Here is a 20,267-nt window from a genome sequence, read left to right on the forward strand (position 1 = left end):
TTAATATGGCTGTAGGTTCCCCCACTCCTTCAATGCACATGTGCGGGAGAGGTGATTTCTGCTGGTCTTCCTTGCTGCTTATAATATTCAGTACTTTCTAATAACATGTCCCTGACCCTGAAAGTCCTACAGCTGTCCTTTTTGGAAGGCAGAGTGCACTTACTGAGGTAGGAAAAATCAGTGAAAGTTTCTGCCCCCCAGTGCAACTCATGTATGCTGACGAACTGGGGACATCTCTGGCTGTGAGGATGCAGCCTCTTGATGCGTCCTTGCTTCCTTAGTCACCATCATGACAGGAGCAAAGGGCAAAAAATGCATAAGCCAAGAGCTTAGAAATCAAAGGGAAAAGAAACACACCTGTTTAAAAAGGTTAGTTGATGATGAAGTCTACATCCTCTTAGGCTATCAGAGGATTCATTTGGGAGATGTTATTTTTACCCCTAGTAGGTAAACAGCAGAGCACTAGGGAAGAGCACACACTCCACTTGTAGAGTAGTTAGCACAGAGTTTTGTTGTTGCAGCTCTTTAAAGAAAACACATGGAAATTCTTGTAGAACTAAATACTAAGTATTTATTGGTTAAGTACACTTGGATAGGAAAGATCTTATCCTAATCTAAAGGACTACATTATGAATAGGTAAAGAGGGAGAGAGATGTTTCCATCTGCTCTCTAAAAGGAAAGGAAGGATGATGGGGCTCAACAGGAAATACCTGAAGAGTAATATCAGGGGTCATAGAGATAGAGACAGGTAGACTCTTACTCACTATCACTATTCTCAATGCCCCTAGTGGTCATTAGGATAGTTGATGCAAAAGGCTGATGCACTGGAACACCATCTCCAAACAGATGCAATAGGAGTGATGTCCTCTCCAGTTTGTTGGCTTGTTTGGATGAGTTAATTCTGTTTCTGCATCACAATCGACACTGTCTGGGCTGGCTTGGGCAGAATAAATTCTAATATGAAGTCCATGATTGAAGCTGGCAAATAAAAGAGAGGAATGTAGAGGAACTTTGCATCCCAGCCTGTTATGTAGCGAATACACGGGCAGCTGGATGTCAGGGCATGTTCGATGCAGTCGGTGACCAGGCAGAGGTTCTTGTTGCCTGTATCTATGATAAATTGCAATAAGTTGCAATCTATGTGTGGGAAATATGAAGCAAAGGAAAAGTTAGGTCTGCAACCATAGAGGGGATATGCTGACATTTTTGGTAGCTGAAGGTATATAATAATTACTGCTTGTGGAAGTCCTCGACAAAGGGGAGGCTCTTAGAACAACCCTCAATGCCTGAGAACTGAGACTCAGTCAACAGAGCCTTTGTGGCCTTCATATTTGTAAAAACACAACCCCCCAACAGAATTACTAGAAAATAACTTGTTCTTTTTACTCACAGCTCTCAAAGTATTGCTCTCCATAGGATTCCTTGATTTCAGAAGGGAGCTGGCTCCACACATCCTGTAAGTCTTCTATTGCATCATCAAAAAAAGGTGTACAGAAAACCCCGGGCTCAACAATGCTGACTTTGACACCAAAAGGATGGATCTCTCGCCTGAATTATAACCAAAATATCATGGCATGGCACTTCTGATAGAGCCACTATAAGAAATTTTATGTTTAATATGTACATTGTGCCTGACAGCAGCAATGTGTCCCACAGGGATGTGGATCCATGGAGGGCAAGTTGTAGGCAGTGTTCACTCTAAGATCTATACATATGTGTGCACTCACAATTTGTTTTATGTCCACTCTGTTAATTTTAAATCTGACTCAGATTGAATCAGGAAGTCCTCATTCTGAATGCACACACTGCCTTGATACTGCTTTCCAAAACAAAACCTTATCTGCACACAGATGGGGGGAAAAAAGAGGGAACACTGGTTGTAAGCAAACAAAATTAGTGACATGGCACAAAACCACTACTGATCATGTGGCATGTCTATAAAGTCATCAACCACAGCTTCTGATTTCCTGGCTTTGGGGAGCTTGAGCCAAAATAAGATAGCCTTGACTCTGGTCTTAAATTGGCAGGCTTTCAACCATAAAATGATTTGTGTACTATTAAGAGTACATTAAGAGTGTTGGCAATTCAGTACACTCCCCAATGTATCATTTATTGCAGATTCCAAAGAAAAAGTGAATTGCATTATATATCTCTCTATATATAATTCTATATCCAGAGGCGTCTGGAGCTGTGCAGATACCTGAACCATGATTGCCTAATGCCTTGGGAAGGGAGGAGCAGCGAGCTATGGACAGCAGGCGTAATCTGAAGACACAGGAGACAGAAGAAAGGAGAAAAGGCAGAGGGGAAAGGAGGAATCATTGCCTGGGGAGGGACTGGGAGCAGCAGCGAGGGAGGTGGGAATCGGCAGACTCTGGAACAGAAAAGGGAAGGAAAGGCGGAGAAAACCAACCACAGAGAGGGGCGTGGGGCAGGGTGGGAGAGACAGCGCGAGCGGGCGGGGCGCGGTGGGAGAGACAGCGCGAGCGGGCGGGGCGCGGTGGGAGAGACAGCGCGAGCGGGCGGGGCGCGGTGGGAGAGACAGCGCGAGTGGGCGGGGCGCGGTGGGAGAGACAGCGCGAGCGGGCGGGGCGCGGTGGGAGAGACATGTCTCAATTTTGTTTGCTCAGCAACTATACCAAGGTTTTCTCACCACGAGTAAGGTACACATTGAAGGTTTTTGTACTTTCCCACTAGTCTAGAGAAAGAGATTCTCCCTGGACATTCACCCAAATTCAAGGGGATTTAAGCTCTGTAATTAGGGCATGGTGGCAGCGATTAAGCTACTGAAGAAACAGTTTAAGTTTGAAGGAACAGCCTTTGTGGGTGAAAGCAAGAGAGAGAAAGATTCAGCATTTTACTTCCCCTCACGTGCGCTTGCTTTGAGACAAAGGCTGGGTTAAATCTGCTACACATGTTATGCACAACACTCTATTGGAAGGTGTATATTGAATGCTGGGAAGTGTAGTGCTTCCCAGCATTTTCCCCATCAAGCTCCGATGAGGAGATTACACTCCTCAGTGCTCAATTTGCGCCTTCAAAGTTGGTGCTGGGGCTTGACAGTGCTCAGTGTCATTTTAGGCTTCTTCACACAATCCACAATAGGGTAGGAGGTACACCCTACCCAAGCTCATGAGCTGTGCTCATTGTCTGTGAGTAAAAAGCAAGTTAGGAAGAAGTGCTCATCTCAAAGCAGCAACTAGGCCAGAGGGCTCCATCCTACCCAGGAGTGGTATCCAAGAGCTCTTTAGCAAGGTAGGATGAAAAGCCCTCCAATCCAGTTTATGCTTAGCAGATTACCATTCCTTTCCCTCCTACCTTGTTTTTACTCACAGATAATGGGAAAATAGGAGCATTCACCGGCCCAAACTTATATACCTCTGCTAACTTGGCAAAGAGGCAACTTTTAAACATGGCGATTCTCTTTATTTAGCAGGGGGAGAGTTACTGGCCCTATCCACTCCCATCGCACTACCTCCAGTGACTGTTGCTCGTGTTTCTTTTTTTGTTGTGAGCCCTTTGGGGTCAGGCATCCATCTTATTTATTTATTATTTCTCTGTGTAAACCACCCTGAGCCATTTTTGGAAGGGTGGTATAGAAATCGAATAAATAAAATAAATAAAAGCTTTCCTACCCTATTTATAATTGTACCCTAATAAGTGTTGGAATTGACGGACTTTGCACTGTCTCTTGTCTCAAAGATAGTGGAGGACAGACTAGTGAGGCAGAGGGTTTGCGGGTCAAGATATTGGTCATCCCTTCTCTACTGCTCTGACACTATCCCTTTGGAATGTAGATTGCTACTCTTAGGGACTAATTTCCTTCCTTCCTGCTTTACACTTCCTCTTCTCTTCTCTTCCTGTTCCCTCTACCTTGCAACATGCAAGCTCCTCTCCCTGCACCATGTGTGCAGAGAGGCAGAATCCATCTGCATCCAGCTAGATAGATAGATTAGAGATCCTAACTCCTCACTTTTGTATCTAGAATGGAGTTCTCTAATAAATACCATTTATATTAAACTATGAACTGGCTCCACGTTACTTTACTCTCAGCATACATGCACGCCTAACTAAATTCCACTGTGTTGTGACTCTGTTCACTCTGCTATAATGAAAAAGCAATTCTCCTACCAAAGAGAATTCCCAACAGGTTATGGGAGCCCAGTATTTTGAGCTGCGTGTACTGCAACTAAAGAGTTAGGTTTGTTCCAGGAGATCAAGTGAGATCTAGCCGTGGACACTTTGAATTGCTAATCTACAGCAGCTGACCTTTTACGGAGCTCAGTGAGGATGGCTACTTACCTAGAGGGAAAGCTCAGGTTGACTATCCTGAACCCAGACAATTACTTGGAATGGAAAATCTGACTGAGGATTGCATTGCGAGCAGAAGGACTACAAAAAGTCACTGAAGAAGACCGACCCCCCATCCCCCCGCAGATGGAACCACAGCTGCTGAGAAAACTGCTAAAGAGGCGTGGCTACTCAAAGATGTAAAAGCTCAAGCTTTGATTGCGCCTTCTGTGAGTAAAAATTATCTTTCTACTATATGTGATCTTGAGACCTCAAAGGAAATGTTAAGCAAGCTAGATTCCTTACATATGAAAAAGGGGTGGGCATACACCTTTAACTTGAGAAAGAAAATGCAGAATCTCCAGTATAAAGATGGAGACTGTTTTGCCAAGCATGTTGGACTGCTATTTCACCTTTTTGCTGCATTTAAAGCTTCAAAGGAGGAATTTACAGAGAGTCAGAAGCTGGAAGCTCTGTTCCTAAGCATGCCTCCCAGCTATAGCAATATAATCAGCCAACTGGAAACCCACACCGCTCTAACCTTTGAGAGAGCTGTGGAAACTATATCTTCTGAAGCAAGCAGAAGGGAAGTTTTGAATTCTCGACATGAAGATGAATTGGTAAATAACTGCTCTTAAGGCAACAATTGGCCATACCAGAGGAGGAAACCCAAGGTGGGGAGGGAATGCTGCAAGAGGAAACCGCATGGGGCCCCACATTTGCATACAAAAAGGTCTGGACTAATGCCTTTAGATGTTTTCTGTGTAACCAATTTGGCCACAAGGTGGCGAACTGTCCCAAGAATCAGACAAAGAAAGCTGACTTTACAGAAAGAGATTTAAAGGACTTTAAGATTGCTGATTCAAATAAGAATTTCAGTGTTTCCCTGTTTCAAGGAGATGGAAAATTCATATTAGATAGTGGTTCCACGAGTTAGCAATAGCACTTACATTTATATACCGCTTTATAGCCGAAGCTCTCTAAGTGGTTTACAATGATTTAGCATATTGCCCCCAACATTCTGGGTACTTGAGTTATATCTCAAATCATTTGGATTTCTATACTGAACTGTTTGATATTCCTGAAGAGATTGTTCATTTGGGCAATAATACTACAATTAAAGCAAAGAAGAAAGCCGAAGGAATTTTGTATTGCAAGTTGTTAGATGGATCAGTTAAACCATTTTTGGTGAGAGATGTTTTGTATATCCCTGACTTCTCAAGCGCCTTACTTTCAATATCTAAGCTAGAGAAATAAGGCTGTGAACTGTATATTAGAAATGGGCAATGTGTTGTTACTCAGAATGGAGAACTTTGCCTTGTAGGCTCTGAATGCAAAGGCCTGTACAGCGTGCAGGAGCAACCTGTATCAAAGACAGTCAGAGAAAGACCAGCCCAGTCCAGACCTGAAGCATACCAGCCCAATGAAGTGAACCTTGCTCAGTCATGCCTGCATGAAAACTGCTTGCAACTGTGGCATAGACGCCTGGGACACAGGAGTTATGAGTCAATCCAGAACATGAAGGAAAGGGGATTAGCTGATGGCACTGATTTTGTACCATGTGACATTGTGACTAACTGTGTTTGTTGTCTTGAATCCAAAGCAGTTAACAAGCCATTTCCTAAGCAGAGTGAAAGGAAGACCAGAAGACCCCTGGAGCTTATCCACAGCAATATATTTGGACCACTACCAGCGACCATAGGTAATCACAAATATTTCTTAACAATCACTGACGATTATACACAATATTCAGTTGTATTACTACTAAAGGAGAAATCACAGATGCTTGAGAAACTCTAGGACTATGTGGCCATGGCAAGCAACAAATTTGAGCAGAAGCCAAAGATCCTGAGCACAGAAAATGGAGGCGAGTATATGTCCAGTGCCACACAGCAGTTTCTGAGAGAACATGGAATCGTGCATCAAACCACGGTAGCTTACAATCCATCACACAAAATTGAGTCTTAGAAAGGAAAAATAGAAGCCTCCTGGATATAGTAAGATGCATGCTTGCTGACACACACCTCTCACAGAAACTCTGGGGAGAAGGCATCATGACTGCTACATACATACAAAACAGAATGCACCCAAAAACTCTAGGACCAACACCATATGAACTTTGCCATGGTCATAAGCCGTCCATGATGCATTTGTGTATCTTTGGAAGCACGGCTTACTCATACATCCCAAAGGAAAAAAGGACTAAGCTGGGGGCTAGGGCCACAAAAGGGATTTTTGTAGGCTACTCAGTGCGATCCAAAGGCTACAGAATTCTGGATCCTGACACCAACAAGATAACCATAAGCAGATCAGTGTGTTTTGATGAGAATGAAAGAGCTATGTCTTCAGAGGGGGCCTACACCGAAGCAAGCAACCAGACCAAACACCTTGACAACTGGATTATGCTTCCTGATCTCAGCAAAATTGAGGAGGAGGAGACAGCAGATCCAGATCCAACTACGCTCGACACAGAGACCCCCAGCGATCCACCAGATGCACCTGAGATAATGGAAGGGACCACAGAGGGCGAGGTGAGGTGATCAACATGCTCAACCAGAGGTCTTCCAGCCCTGAGACTGTCCTACCTCGCAAGAACGGTGGAACAACCAGAACCCTCATCATGGGAGGAAATATCCCAGCTACAACAACCAGAAGCCCAGAAGTGGAAACAAGCTGCAACTGAAGAGCTTGAGGCTCTACAGAAAAACAAAACCTGGACTCTTACTAAGTTACCTCAAGGAAGGAAATGGGTTCTGAAACTCCATATAGGCTGCAAATGGGTTTTCAAACTCAAACATGATGCTGATGGTGAGATTCAGCACTACAAAGCCAGATTAGAAGCGTAGGGATATTCACAGAAATATGGGGAAGATTATGATGAAACATTTGCACCAATAGTCAAACACACCACAGTAAGGACTCTGTTAAGTATTGCTGCTAGCAAAGGAATGCATGATAGATACTTTATTTACGGCCAATGGCCAAAACAAAAGAACACAAAGAATAAATTCTAGCATTCATCATTAACTCAGTCATTAACTTTAGCATCAATCAATGAACTACGAATTCTAATTGCGATGTAACAAAATTTTGCTACAATATGAGAGATGCAAAGTAAATTATCTTCAAGTAGAAATTTCACCAGAAAATCATCTGACTGATGTTGAAACCTAGAAAGAAGTGGCAGAATCAAATGACATCTAATGTCACTGTAGAATCTACAGCATAATAAAATGTGAGCAATTGATTCCAGTTCACCCGAACCACAAGGGCACAAGCAAGCATCCAGGGGTAGATGTTGAAATCTCCCCATTAATACAGCTGAAGGAAAGGCATTAAAGTGTGCTCTTGAAAAAGCCCAGAGGAACTTTCTGACAGTTATGATAGACAAATATGAAGCCTGGGAAAAATCCACCCTGGCCTTAATCTGACTGTAAAATGCCGGCAGACAAGCCAAATGGTTCTGAAACTCCATATCATTTAGACATTGACGAACTATTTTTTTTGCATTCACTAGGTCAGTTTCTAATAAAAATTCAGGATCTAGGCCAATTCTGGAAAGTTTATCCGTAATCTTTACCAGCCAAATAGGCCGGGGTGTAGCCGAAAGGAATCCAGGCACAAGTCCCACTGGCTGGAGGTGAAGCTTCAGCCAGTAGAAAATAATCTGCAACCATGCCCTGGTCTCAATCCTCCACAACCCAGCCTCCTGTCGTAGCACCATATTAGGGGTGCATCTAGGTGTACCAAAAGCGCTCTTAGAAAGCCCGACTGTATCCACTCTAGGGGCATAAAACTATCAAAGGGGCCCAACTGTACTCCATACAAAAGTTGTGGGACAGTTTTAGTGAGAAACAATTTAATGGCGGCAGGAATATATCCTCCACCCTGTGCATGGTGAAATCTCAGAATAGCTACCACGCTTCGTTGAGCCAGACCAGAAACCATTCTAGCATGGGCGTGTTGCCTGTTATATTGAAATATCACACCAAGATATTTTATTTGCTTTACTTGTTCTTGATGTCCCCCAACAGTCCATCTAAAACTCTTAGCTTTATTGTTAAAGCAAACTATTTTAATTTTGGAATAAATGATGACCAGATGTTCCTCCTGACAATATGTTACCAAAGCCCCCAGAGCTCTTTTAAGGCCTGATCTAGTTTGGGGAAAAATCACTGTGTTGTCAGCATACATCAATAGCGGCAGCCTTCTGTTTGCTAATATAGGGGCAAAAGTATCCAATTTCTGTAAACGCTTAATTAAATCGTTTACATAAAAATTAAACAAAAAAGGTGCAAGTATACACCCTTGTCTCACACCTTTTGTAGTTGGGATTGCTTTAGATAAGTGACCAACAGAGTTCAAACGAACACAGATAGAAGAGTTCTCGTGTAACTTATAAAGTAACAGTAAAAGCCGCATATCAATTGATGTATTAGCCAATTTTGCCCACATTAAATTTCTAGAAATAGAATCAAAGGCTGAACAAAAGTCGACAAATGCAGCAAAAAGTGATCAATTACCCAAGGAAATGTACTTTTCAATAAGATGTTGCAGGATTAAACAATGATCTATAACTGATCTGCCCTGTCTAAAGCCGGCTTGCTCATCTTCTAATAAGCCTTCCTGGTCCAGCCAGGAACATAATTTTATGAATAGATGTTTCGCATATAATTTGCTTATTATATTTAAGAAACTTATTGGTCTGTAGTTGGATGGATCTTCTCTTTTCTCCTTTCCTGAAAATCGGGATAACAAATAGCCATACCCCAGTCCTTTGGGATGTGGGCCGTCTGATCAATATAAGTGAATAGAGCAGCCAACACAGGAGCCCACCAGTCAACGTGATCCTTCAGAAGATCAGGAGGAATAAAGTCATTTCCTGGGGCTTTCCCATCTTTAAGTTGGGAAATCAGTTGCTTGATCTCTTGAGGAGATACAGCAGGCCACTGAGGCAAATCTCCTAAAGGTAGATCCAAGCAGAAATGTGCAATCTGATCAGTATATAGGCACGCAAAGTGCGACTCCCAAATTTCCGCTGGGATTAAAGAATCCCTGTTATCACTGGGAAAATTGGCAGGGGCAGAAAGTAGTCTCCAAAAACCCACTGAATCCTTATTCTTGACTGTATTAAGAAGCAATAGCCAATTTTCCTGCATGAAGGCTTTTTTCTTGCTCCTCAAGAGCACCTTATAGGCCTTTTTTTCCTTAGCTAGTTCCAGTTTCAATAACAGGGTCGGATTATTTTTAAACTGAACAGAAAAAGAGACCAAATCCCTTTTTGCTACTATGCAATCCTGATCAAACAATTTTTGGGGATGTCTGGGTCTGCGAGAAGGATAGACATGACATATTCTAGTCAAAAACGGTTTCATGCTTTGTACAAGCACGTCATCAGCAGAGAGGATCGAAGGAACACCTTGATCATGCAAGATTCTAGCACGTGTCTCTATTCCAGCCTTAGAATTAAGCCATCCACAAACAGCTTGCTCAGACTGTCTGTTCCATTTTACCCTAATCAGCCCAGAGCAAGCAGAAGAACTTGAAGATAAAAAGCTAGAAGTTCCATGACAGTGGTCTGTAAATTTGCATGTCAGAGTAAGTGGGTAATGGTCACTTTCAGGTCTAGCTATAACCCTAAGCTCCTCTATCTTCACAACTAGGTCACAAGTAACCTCAAAATAGTCAATAGTAGAGAATTTAACACCCGAACAAAAATTAAATTGGCCCGGGCAATCCCCAGGAGCAGCTCTGTTCAGGATAATCAGATCTAAATTCTGGGCCATCTGAACCAAACATAGCCCTGCAAAATTTCCAATTGGATCGATAAAGAGACGTGTGGGGAGACAAGAGTTTGTGTTTCATGAGGGAGGCCATAAAGAGAACTTTCCATACAATGAAGCATCATCGGGCCCCAATCTCGCATTACAGTCCCCTCTGATTATCAAAGAAGTGGTTGGGTAAACCGAAACCAACTGCAAAATATAGGCTTCCACTTCCTCCCATTGTTGTTCAATTTCCACATAAAGATAACGAGGGGGCAAATACAAATTAACACAGAGTAATTGGAAATTCTTGTTGGTTATCAATACAGCCACAACCCATCTGTGTGAGAAAGGTAATTTCTCAACCTTCCCCTCCAAAAAAGAAGAGACAAATAATACAAGTCCCCCTATTGGTCTACCACCTTTAGGGCTCGAGACAGCTGATGTCATAAAGGAACAATAATTGGGAATTTGAAATTCAACAGTCATCCAAGTCTCCTGAAGAAATATATCAAAAGAAGAAATAAAATTTAGAAAATCACAATCTAAAATTTTCACAGACCACCCTCTTACATTCCATGAGAGGAGTGATAATTTTTGCTGCTGGCAATTATTACCAGATAATTGTCAATTGATAAAATTGGCCTGTGGGTCCAGCCCTCCCAGATCCGGCACGTCAGACATGAGATTGTCAGCACAGCATCAATCTACCAAATCCAGCCCAGCAGTTGTTTGAAATAACACAGAAATTCCATGAAAGGATTGATCCATCTGGGACTGTAGAAGTTCCAGTGACTCATTCTCTGGCATATTGCATGTAGGCAAAGGTGAAGAATAAGCTGGCAAGACCTCAGAAATCGAAAAATCCACACACTGAAGAGGCAATAATAAAGCATCCAGCTTGTCAAAATGCAGGTCTGTCCAAAATGACCATTTAAATAGACTTTTAAGGGGACCCTGAGGGATAGCTATACAAGGAGTCTGAGTATAAATGTCCTTAGTCTTCTGAATCTGAGGCTTGGCATTCTTTTCTCTGGTTAATGCAGACGCTGGAGAGTGTGGATGGTCCTCCCTTATTTCTACTGGAATGTCCAAATCGATCAAACTTCCAGCCTTATTATTGTTAGACATCTTATTACATCTCTCTGTGTCTCTTCGAGTGTCAGACAAAGAAGAGGTTAAATTACTCATAGAAGTAAAAGATTGTTCAATCTGAGAGATATTAATAAGAAGGGAATCATCAAAACCCTTTGAGCACAGATTAGATCTTTCAGCAACTTCACAGAAGGATGTTTGCATCTCAGTTTCACATCCATTCTTCTCCTTATCTGTTTGTGTCTGTTTCTCAGAAACTTTAAAAGAGTCCACCCCACTATGGGCTCTTACAAGCCTCTTTACTGTAGAATAGTAATTTGCATCTAAATCATCAGGCTGGAAATCAGTAAACACTCTCCCAGGATATATTCTGAATCGACTTATGTAATAACACATGCGAACCAGAGACATAGGGACAAGTGAACTTTCAAAGGAGAGCAACAGCTTTAAAACACAGGAGTTACGTGTTGGCTGTTTAATATACAATTTTAAGTCAACCAAACTATCCTGATATTATTTTTTGAATTCCAGCGATGCATATTAACAGAGTTTAAGTAGACAGTAAGCAAAATTTGTGTTTTCTGATAAATTTTAGAGGTGCCAACCACTGGAACAACAGGACTTTCACTCTTATAATATCAGGACGGGGAGGAAACTCCTGATTAATAGCAACTCCTTGATTAGTAGCAACTCCCTGAGACACAGACTCCATGCTTAAGGCAGTCTCCTTGTTTAGAGAAGACTTGAAACAGCCTTGGGCGGAAGTAAACTTGTTCAATATGATCTTAATTTCATCCAGGTTGGCTGTTATAGATGATAAACGCTGGAAGAGATAAATTAGAGTCTCAGCCATCAAAACAGACATACCTAAGCATGAGACTGTAAATGGATAAGAAGCAGCTGTAGTCGTTACCTTAGAGTCCTTAGCAGAACTTGCAGGGTACACTGACTGTGCTAGTGAGTCGTCCCATGAAACAGAAGATAGAGATAGGGGGTCGTTCAGCTGATTATCTATGGAAATTTCAATGCTGTATCAGTTGTATCAGCATTCCTCTGGTCAGCATTCCCACCACAAACTGTTCCACGGCAGACATTCTGTTGTGGTTCTCCATCTTTGAATTCAGGTAAGTTACTGATAATATCATTTATATCATTAGTAATTCCCACCAGCTGATTTTCTGATACAGACATTACAAAAGAATCAGTTTTGGTTTGAGTCGAGGATATTTTAGTGGACCTCTTCTCCTTTTGACAACCCAGAAGGTTTCTGCTTTGGTTCTTTCTTTTCTCTCTCTTTTTTGTCATTATGAAAAGCTTGGCTGGCTGCCTTCAGCTGCCTTCAACTGCAGCAAGAATTCAGCTACACAGAGCCAAAGCATGCCCATAAATTAAACTCCAGATGCCGAGTGAAGATTAAAAGAAAACTTCTAAAAATAAATAAAAGATAAAATAGCTAATGACTTAACTAGGAGAACCCACAAGACTGATAAACTAACTCCTTCAGACAAAACATTACAGACCATTCCAAGAGCACAAAAAAGGAGCCTCCACAATAATGTTATTATCTTGTTATCAGTGCTCCTGCTCAGAAGTCCACCAAGCTTGCTGGGATTCTTCAGTCCTCTGGCTACTGCAGTCCTCCAGCTGTTCTCAACTTGGCTGAGAGCCCTTGTGCTCTTGCCCTTCGGCTCGCGCCCCTGGCTCAGCTGGATCTTAAGTGTCAGTTGTTATTATCTACAAGGGGTGGAGCACAGGCAAGCACTCAGGGTCCTGCTCAGCAGAGCCCTCTTCCCATCCAAGCTGATCCCTGCCTGTACATGAAATTCAGAGATGGCAAATGGACTTACATTTTGGTGTATGTTGATGATTTGATTTTTGCTTATGAGAAGGCTAGCAAAGGAATGCATGTTGAACACCTAGACGTGAAAACTGCATTCTTGCATGGCGAACTAGAAGAGGACATTTACATGCAACAACCACCAGGTTTCTTAGAGAAAGCCAAAGAGGACCTTGTATGCAAACTGCAAAAGAGCATTTATGGTTTAAAACAGGCTGCCAGAGTATGGAACACAAAACTTAATGATATGCTGCTTCAAGCAAACTTCAAAAAAAGTGAAGCTGATCCCTGCCTGTACACAAAATTCAGAGATGGCAAGTAGACTTACATTTTGGTGTATGTTGATGATTTGATTCTTGCCTATGAGAATCCAGATGACAGCAAGAAAATATTGCATCATCTGAACAGAGATGTGGAAGTCAAGCAACTTGGCAACATTGCACACTACTTGGGCATTCAAGTACAAAGAGAGAAAGATGGAAGTTTCCTCATCAACCAAGAACAGAAAATTAAAGACTTGATAAACCTGCTCAGACTGGAAGATGCGAATCCTACACCAACTCCAATGGAAGTGAACTACATAAAGCAAGAAGATCAAACTGAGCCGCTATCTGACAACCATAGATATTGTGAAGCATTGGGTAAGCTTCTATACATTAGTACACTCACTAGGCCAGATATTAGTACAGCAGTTGGCTTACTTTTGAAGAAAGACTGCATCACCAACAGTCAAGGACTGGAATGCAATTACGAGACTTGTTAAGTATGTAAAGGGTACTGTACACTTTAAACTCAAGCTGTCAGCTAACAGTGAACCAAAACTAGAAGTATACATAGATGCAGACTGGGGTGGAGACCTAACAGTAAGGAAATCTACCAGCGGTCACATAATTTTCTATGGAGATGGAGCCATAAGCTGGTCAAGCACCAAGCAAGACATAACAGCATCATCAACCACTGAAGCAGTATATGTATCAGCTGCACAAGGCTGCCACGAGATACAATGGCTGTGTCAACTACTGAAAGATCTAGGTATAGATGTACCACAGCCCGTACCACTGTATGAAGACAACCAAAGCTGCATTCAACTCTCCAAACAAGAAGATGTAAAGAGGTGTACCAAGCATATTGATGTGAAGTACCATCATGGGTGTATCTAGGGTAGGGCAGGCAGGGCACGTGCCCCGGGCGCCACTTGAAGGGGGCGCCATTTTGTGAAATTAAAAAATTAAAAAATGGCTGCCAAAAACAAAATGGCCACCTTTGCAACCGCCCCCCCCACAGCCTTTAGGAAGCCCCCCCAAAGGGACTACAGGTAAAAAAAAATAAAAAAATATAATATAATATAAGACACTGTACACATATTCAGATTGGCACTATGTACAGAGAATCAGGGCTTGTGAATACTGAGCTGACGCTTATGACCTAGGATTGTATTCATTTGCTCTTACTTTGCTTCTTGTGATAAGTGAGTTAAATGTGATGTCTTGCTAATATGGCGATTAATGGTGAGTTTGTCTTTGAATCAGTGTGAAATCCTTATTAAGGCCCAGTGGGAGTTTCTTGCTCTCTTTCTCTCATTTTAACTGTCTTTCTGAAAGACTAGAATATATTCCAAGCAGTGACACAGTTTACTCTGCATATCTTTAATTATTTACAGAGTATCTGGGAAAAGTCAAATTCTCCATTGATTTTTAAAACTTATGTAATGGTGATGCTACAAAGCATAGCAGAGAATTAAACAGACACTTCTGTTTAGTTTTCTAAGTACACCTCCACATAGTATTTGGGTATTTCATGAGCCCCAGCATACTGAAATTTGTAGTTTTCCAGCATTTTTTGGTCTGGCTAAGTCCACTGCTAAATAGTTTTTGAAATATTAAAAGATTAACGAGCCTGACTTGTATTTTTCAGCTGATATTATGGTAAAGTTATCTGAAAGATGGGTGTCAGATGCTTAGACAGGGGGGCACAATTTCAGTGCTTCCCCTAGGCGCTATTTTCCCTAGATACACCTCTGAGTACCATGTAGTGAGAAGTCTGCAAAAGGATGGACTAATCAAGCTGGTCTACTGCCCAACAAATGAAATGCTTGCAGATCTATTCACTAAGCCACTACTAAGATCCTGCTTTGAAAAACTGAGAGAGAAAATGAATCTCGTGAAATGAGTCACGAGACATCGAGAGGGGGTGTTGGAAGTGAAGGACTTTGCGCTGTGTCTTGTCTCAAAGACAGTGGAGGACAGACTAGTGAGTCAGAGGGCTAGAGAGTCAAGACATTGGTCATCCCTTCTCTACTGCTCTGACACTATCCCTTTGGAATGTAGATTGCTACTCTTAGGGACTAACTTCCTTGCTTCCTGCTCTCCCTGCACCATGTGTGCAGAGAGGCAGAATCCATCTGCATCCAGTTAGCTACATAGATTAGAGATCCTAACTCCACACTTTCCTATCTAGAATGGAGTTCTCTAATAAATATCATATATATTGATTTGAAACTATGAACTGGCTCCAAGTTACTTTACTCTCAGCATACATGCATGCCTAAATAAATTCCGCTGTGTTGTGCCTCTGTGCACTCTGCTATAATGAAAAAGGGTTTCTCCTACCAGAGAGAATTCCCAACAGTAAGTGTCTGCCCCTGGCACTGGGAATAGCAAAACACTGTCTGGAGTTTAGCACAGTGGGAAATGGTTCTCACACTGGGGATTTCTTGCCAAAGTGCCACCCACTTGAAAAATACGGAAGATCACTGACCTAGAGAGTTTTCCTCGATGTCAAAACAAAGACTCCCGAGCCTAAACTAGGAGTTAGGAAAGATAACATTTCTCCCTCTCTCACAACACTAGAACCAGGGGTCATCCCATGAAACTGAATGTCGGGAAATTTAGGAGAGACCACATGAAGTACTTTTTCACATAGCACATAATTATCCTATGGAATTCCCTGCCACAAGACATGGTGATGGCCACTAGCTTGGATGGCTTCAAAAGGGGCTTTGACAAAGTCATGGAGGACAGGTCTATCAATGGCTACTAGTCTGGTGGCTATAGACCACCTCTAGCCTTGGAAGCAATATGCTGCTAAATACCAGTTGCAGGGGAGCAACAGCAGGAAAGAGGGCAAGCCCTCACCCCCTGCCTGTGGGCCTTTGGGAGGCATCTATTGGGCTACTGTGTGAGAAAGGATGCTGGACTAGATAGGCCTTGAGCCTGATTCAGCAGGGCTGTTCTTATGGAGCAACACAATCCTATATACCTCCCCAAAAGCAACCTTAAATTTATTTATGTGCTATATTTTGCCAGACAACTGAGGTGTGAACTTCATGGTTGAATAGGGTTTTGTGAATAAATAGGCTAAATTTAGTTAAGAATGTTTTTAAAATAGACATTAGCTGAAAAGCGGCCCTGCTAATGAAGTCAATGTGATCTTATCACAGAAGTGAAGTTTTCCTGTCAGCATTCTGAGAATGGGGGATGGACAGGAGGACACTGAGGTAATTTTGAGACTCTGCCTGACAGAAGAGAGAGGATGGGTGGCGGAGGGGAAGAAGAGGGTGCTGCAGTCCTGTGCAGGCTTACTCAGAAATAAGCCCTTGTGAACAGAGGTGGATGTGTGTGTGTGTGTCTTTGTATTGTGCATGCTTCTGGTTTGTGTAATTCTGTTCTTATGTGTGTGCGTGCACATGTGAGTATATGTCTGTGTTGTGCAAGTGTGTGTTTGCTTATGTGTGTGTATGCTTGCGTCCGGGTTGCATGGATGCATGTATGTATGTGTGTGTATGTGCGTTTTCCATTTGTGTGTATGTGGTTGTTTCTATGTACACATGAATATCTGGATTTGTGAGTTCATGCATATGCATGTGCATTTGTGGGCACACATGCTCTTGAGCATTGGCATATATGCACGTGTGTGTGTTTGTGTGTATGCACTTGGGATTTCATATTAGATCATGTGTTTGCTTGTGAGTACATTGGGTTTGTGTGCCTGTACGTGTGTGCTTGTACATAGGTATATGTGTTTGGGTTGTGTATATGTGTTTTGGTATTATGGTGTTTTTGGATAATCCATTCCTTCATCTATTCCTGCAGAGGTGTTCCAATCTAATATTGACTGGTGGGCACCAGTATTAGCAGCTCTTTTTACATATATTGATAAATCCACCCATATCCCAGAAGACTGGCGTATGGCAATCATCATTCCGATCTATAAAAAAGGACAAAGGAAAGATCCTGCCAATTACCGCCCGATCAGCCTCTTGAATGTGGTTGGAAAACTTTATACTAAACATCTATTTATAAAGCTTTATGATTGGATAGAAGACAATAATATTCTTCCTGAAGAACAAGCAGGATTCAGACCAGGAAGATCGACAATAGATTATGCAGTGATTCTCCAGCATTTAATGGAGAAATATGCTTAATGTCTTTAAAATTCCACTCCATGCTGCCTTTGTGGACTTAAAGTTTGCTTTTGATTCCATCTCTAGAAAGAGGCTATGGAAGAAATTATTGTTTACCAATATCAATAAACGACTCCTATTGCTGATTTATAGGCTGCATAGTAATACTAAGCTGAGAGTTAGATGTGGTATTCAAGGACAATTAACTGATCCAATCCCTACAAGGCGGGGAGTCAAACAAGGATGTGTGCTTGCCCCACTACTATTTAACTACTATATGAACTCAGTAGTTCAATGCCTTCATAGAAAAAAGTTCCACCTGCGGTAAGGAGGTAAACAAGGCCCCTTAAATGATGGAAACATGCCTTCAATTATGCCTTAAATTAACCTAGACATGACTTAAATTATGGAGACATGCCTTTAGCACTAAGCCATCTGATTACCGTCAAGCCCTAATAGTCTCTAAATATCGTAGAGTATTTGAGCTGGCCCACTCTGATGTGTTGCCCTCAGCAGTGCTATATGGCAGATATAGTGGGACTCCCCACTCTGAACGCTACTGCCCCTGTAGTACACAGGCCATAGAGGATGTGGGTCATGTTTTATTATATTGTAACTTTTACAGGGATTCACGTGAATCATTAATTTTACCCCTGATTAAGGATTTACAGGGCAGAGGAGATGAAGCATATGTCTTATTTCTTTTATCAGATCACCAAACCCATGTTACTCACAACATGGCTAAATTTTGTTTTATAGCAATGAATATACGTCGGCAACTAATGACCACTGTAGTGAAATAAGTTATCATGCCACTGTATATTCATAAAGCTATATTGTTGCTATGCTGTATGTGTGTGATATTATGTTTTTCTGCTTCCTTCTGTACTGGTCAAAGACTGCAATAAGGTTTATCTATCTATTCCTGTCCTGGAGTAAAGGTATGTGTGTGTCCATGAAGTTGTGTTATATATGTGTGTTGGTGTGTGCATGTTTCTGTGGTGTTTGTGGTTCATGTGCATTTCATGTGTGTGTTTGCATGCAGATTTGTGTGTTCTGCATGCATGTTGTGTTATCCAAGACTGAAAATTGTACATCAGTCATTTTCACCAAATTTGGAGAGAGACAAAAAACAAAAACAAACAAATAAACCCTCCACCGGATAAAGTTTGAGCAAAAACAGATGAATTTGTCAATTTTTAGCACTTTAAAACTTTCTGTACCTCTGGCAATTTTCAGTGAATCACTTTTAAATCATCACATGTGTAGACTACCTTATCTAGTAAATCAGGCATGCCAAGTTTCAAGTTACTAACAACTTTGTTGCATTTATAAGCAATACAAACTTTGAGGATTATAGTGGCAGAACATTTTTTTTTTGGCTGCTTACATTAACTGAGGGGGCACTCTTGTACCCACATAATTTCATGGGTTCTGGAATCTGGTTTGTGGAAACCAGAATTGATGCATACTAGGAAGTCTAAGAAAAGAGGCATAGGAATTAGTGCTGTAAGTAAAGAAGGTGAGAAAACAGTCCTGTAAGTTTATAATTCTGTCCTTGACAGCAGTCACCTTTCCACCACCTGTTATTCAGCCCGGTTACTCTGTCTTTAGCTGGAGGACCACCCTCATGCCACTTAATCAAGCAAAAGAGGAAATCTGCAGAGCTGCTATGGTACCTCAGACTGTCTGAGAAGGATTCTATGCCATATTTGGATGGAGAATACCCTCCAGCGAAGATCACCACTCTTCCCTCCGCACTGCTGAGGTTGACTATCCTCCCTCTGGCTCTTCTCACCAGGGCCAGCATGTGCAGCGTCACATCAATCGTCCCAAGCAGGTTGACATTTATTACCTTTGCAAAGTCATCCTTAGTCAGCCATTCAGTGGGAGCCACTGGGAAGTCTATACCGGCATTGTTTACCAAGCCCCAGAGCCCTGTGTGAGGAGAGAATATACATATTAAAAACTATCCCTATCATTCCAACTCTTTAACTATCTTAAAAATGGAATATATTCGTCTCTCGTAGCTTTTATGTAGCTGTTGTACTTTATATAAATGTTGATATATCTTCTAGAATTAAAAAAAAATTGTATTTAGTGCAAAGCTGAGTCACACATTCAAAAAGAATGGCGATTGTAAGGCACTCAACCTTAACATCTATACTGTGTAAGCAGTAAACATGCTCTTTCACATTCTCATATATTGTGCTCACCTAATGCACCCACTCCTTAATTTCTATAATTATCTTAATGACCTTAATCTCACATGCTAGCAAAATAATGCTCAGGATCATCTAACACTGATTAGAGGTTTATGTGGAAAGGGAAACGCCGAATGTTCAAGCTGGTTTCAGAAAAGGCCGAGGAACAAGAGATATCCTTGCTGATGCATGATGGATCTTCAAGAAAGCCAAAGAATACCAGAAAGTAGTCAATATGTGCTCTATTGACTACAGAAAAGCCTTTGATTGCATCGACCATGTCAAGTTGTGGAATATTCTTAGGAAAATGGGCATCCCAGAACATCTCATTGTTCTCATGAGAAACCTATACACAGGACCGGAAGCCACAGTCCAGATGGAATATGGTGAAACAGACTGGTTCCAAATCGGCAAAGGAGTAAGACAAGCCTGTATACTTTCTCCATTATTCAATTTATATGCTGAACATTTACTGAGAGAAGCTGGAATGGAAGAAGATGAACATGGTTTTAAAATTGGAGGAAGAAACATCAATAACCTGCGTTACGCTGATGACCCCACTTTGATAGCTGAGAATGCGGATGATCTGCAAGCTCTAGTAATGAACATCAAGGAGCACAGTGAAAAAATTGGACTACGACGAAATGTCAAGAAGAATAAACTAATGACAATG

General features: G+C 41.7%; 1 protein-coding gene across 1 annotated transcript in view; it reads right to left on the reverse strand.

Moving 5' to 3' along the window:
• Positions 1 to 1,356: 1,356 nt before the first annotated feature.
• Positions 1,357 to 20,267, reverse strand: part of LOC128339161 (17-beta-hydroxysteroid dehydrogenase type 6-like) — a 38,040-nt gene continuing 19,129 nt past the window's right edge. Inside the window, exons 3-4 of the mRNA XM_053282720.1 lie at positions 19,070 to 19,328; positions 1,357 to 1,549 (exon numbers count right to left, since the gene is read on the reverse strand). Coding sequence (XP_053138695.1) covers positions 1,384 to 1,549; positions 19,070 to 19,328 — 425 coding nt within the window. The 3' untranslated portion in view covers positions 1,357 to 1,383. The remainder of the gene's footprint in view (positions 1,550 to 19,069; positions 19,329 to 20,267) is intronic.

Source organism: Hemicordylus capensis, unplaced genomic scaffold, assembly GCF_027244095.1.
Source record: "Hemicordylus capensis ecotype Gifberg unplaced genomic scaffold, rHemCap1.1.pri scaffold_27, whole genome shotgun sequence".
NCBI classification, from domain to species: Eukaryota; Metazoa; Chordata; class Lepidosauria; order Squamata; family Cordylidae; genus Hemicordylus; species Hemicordylus capensis.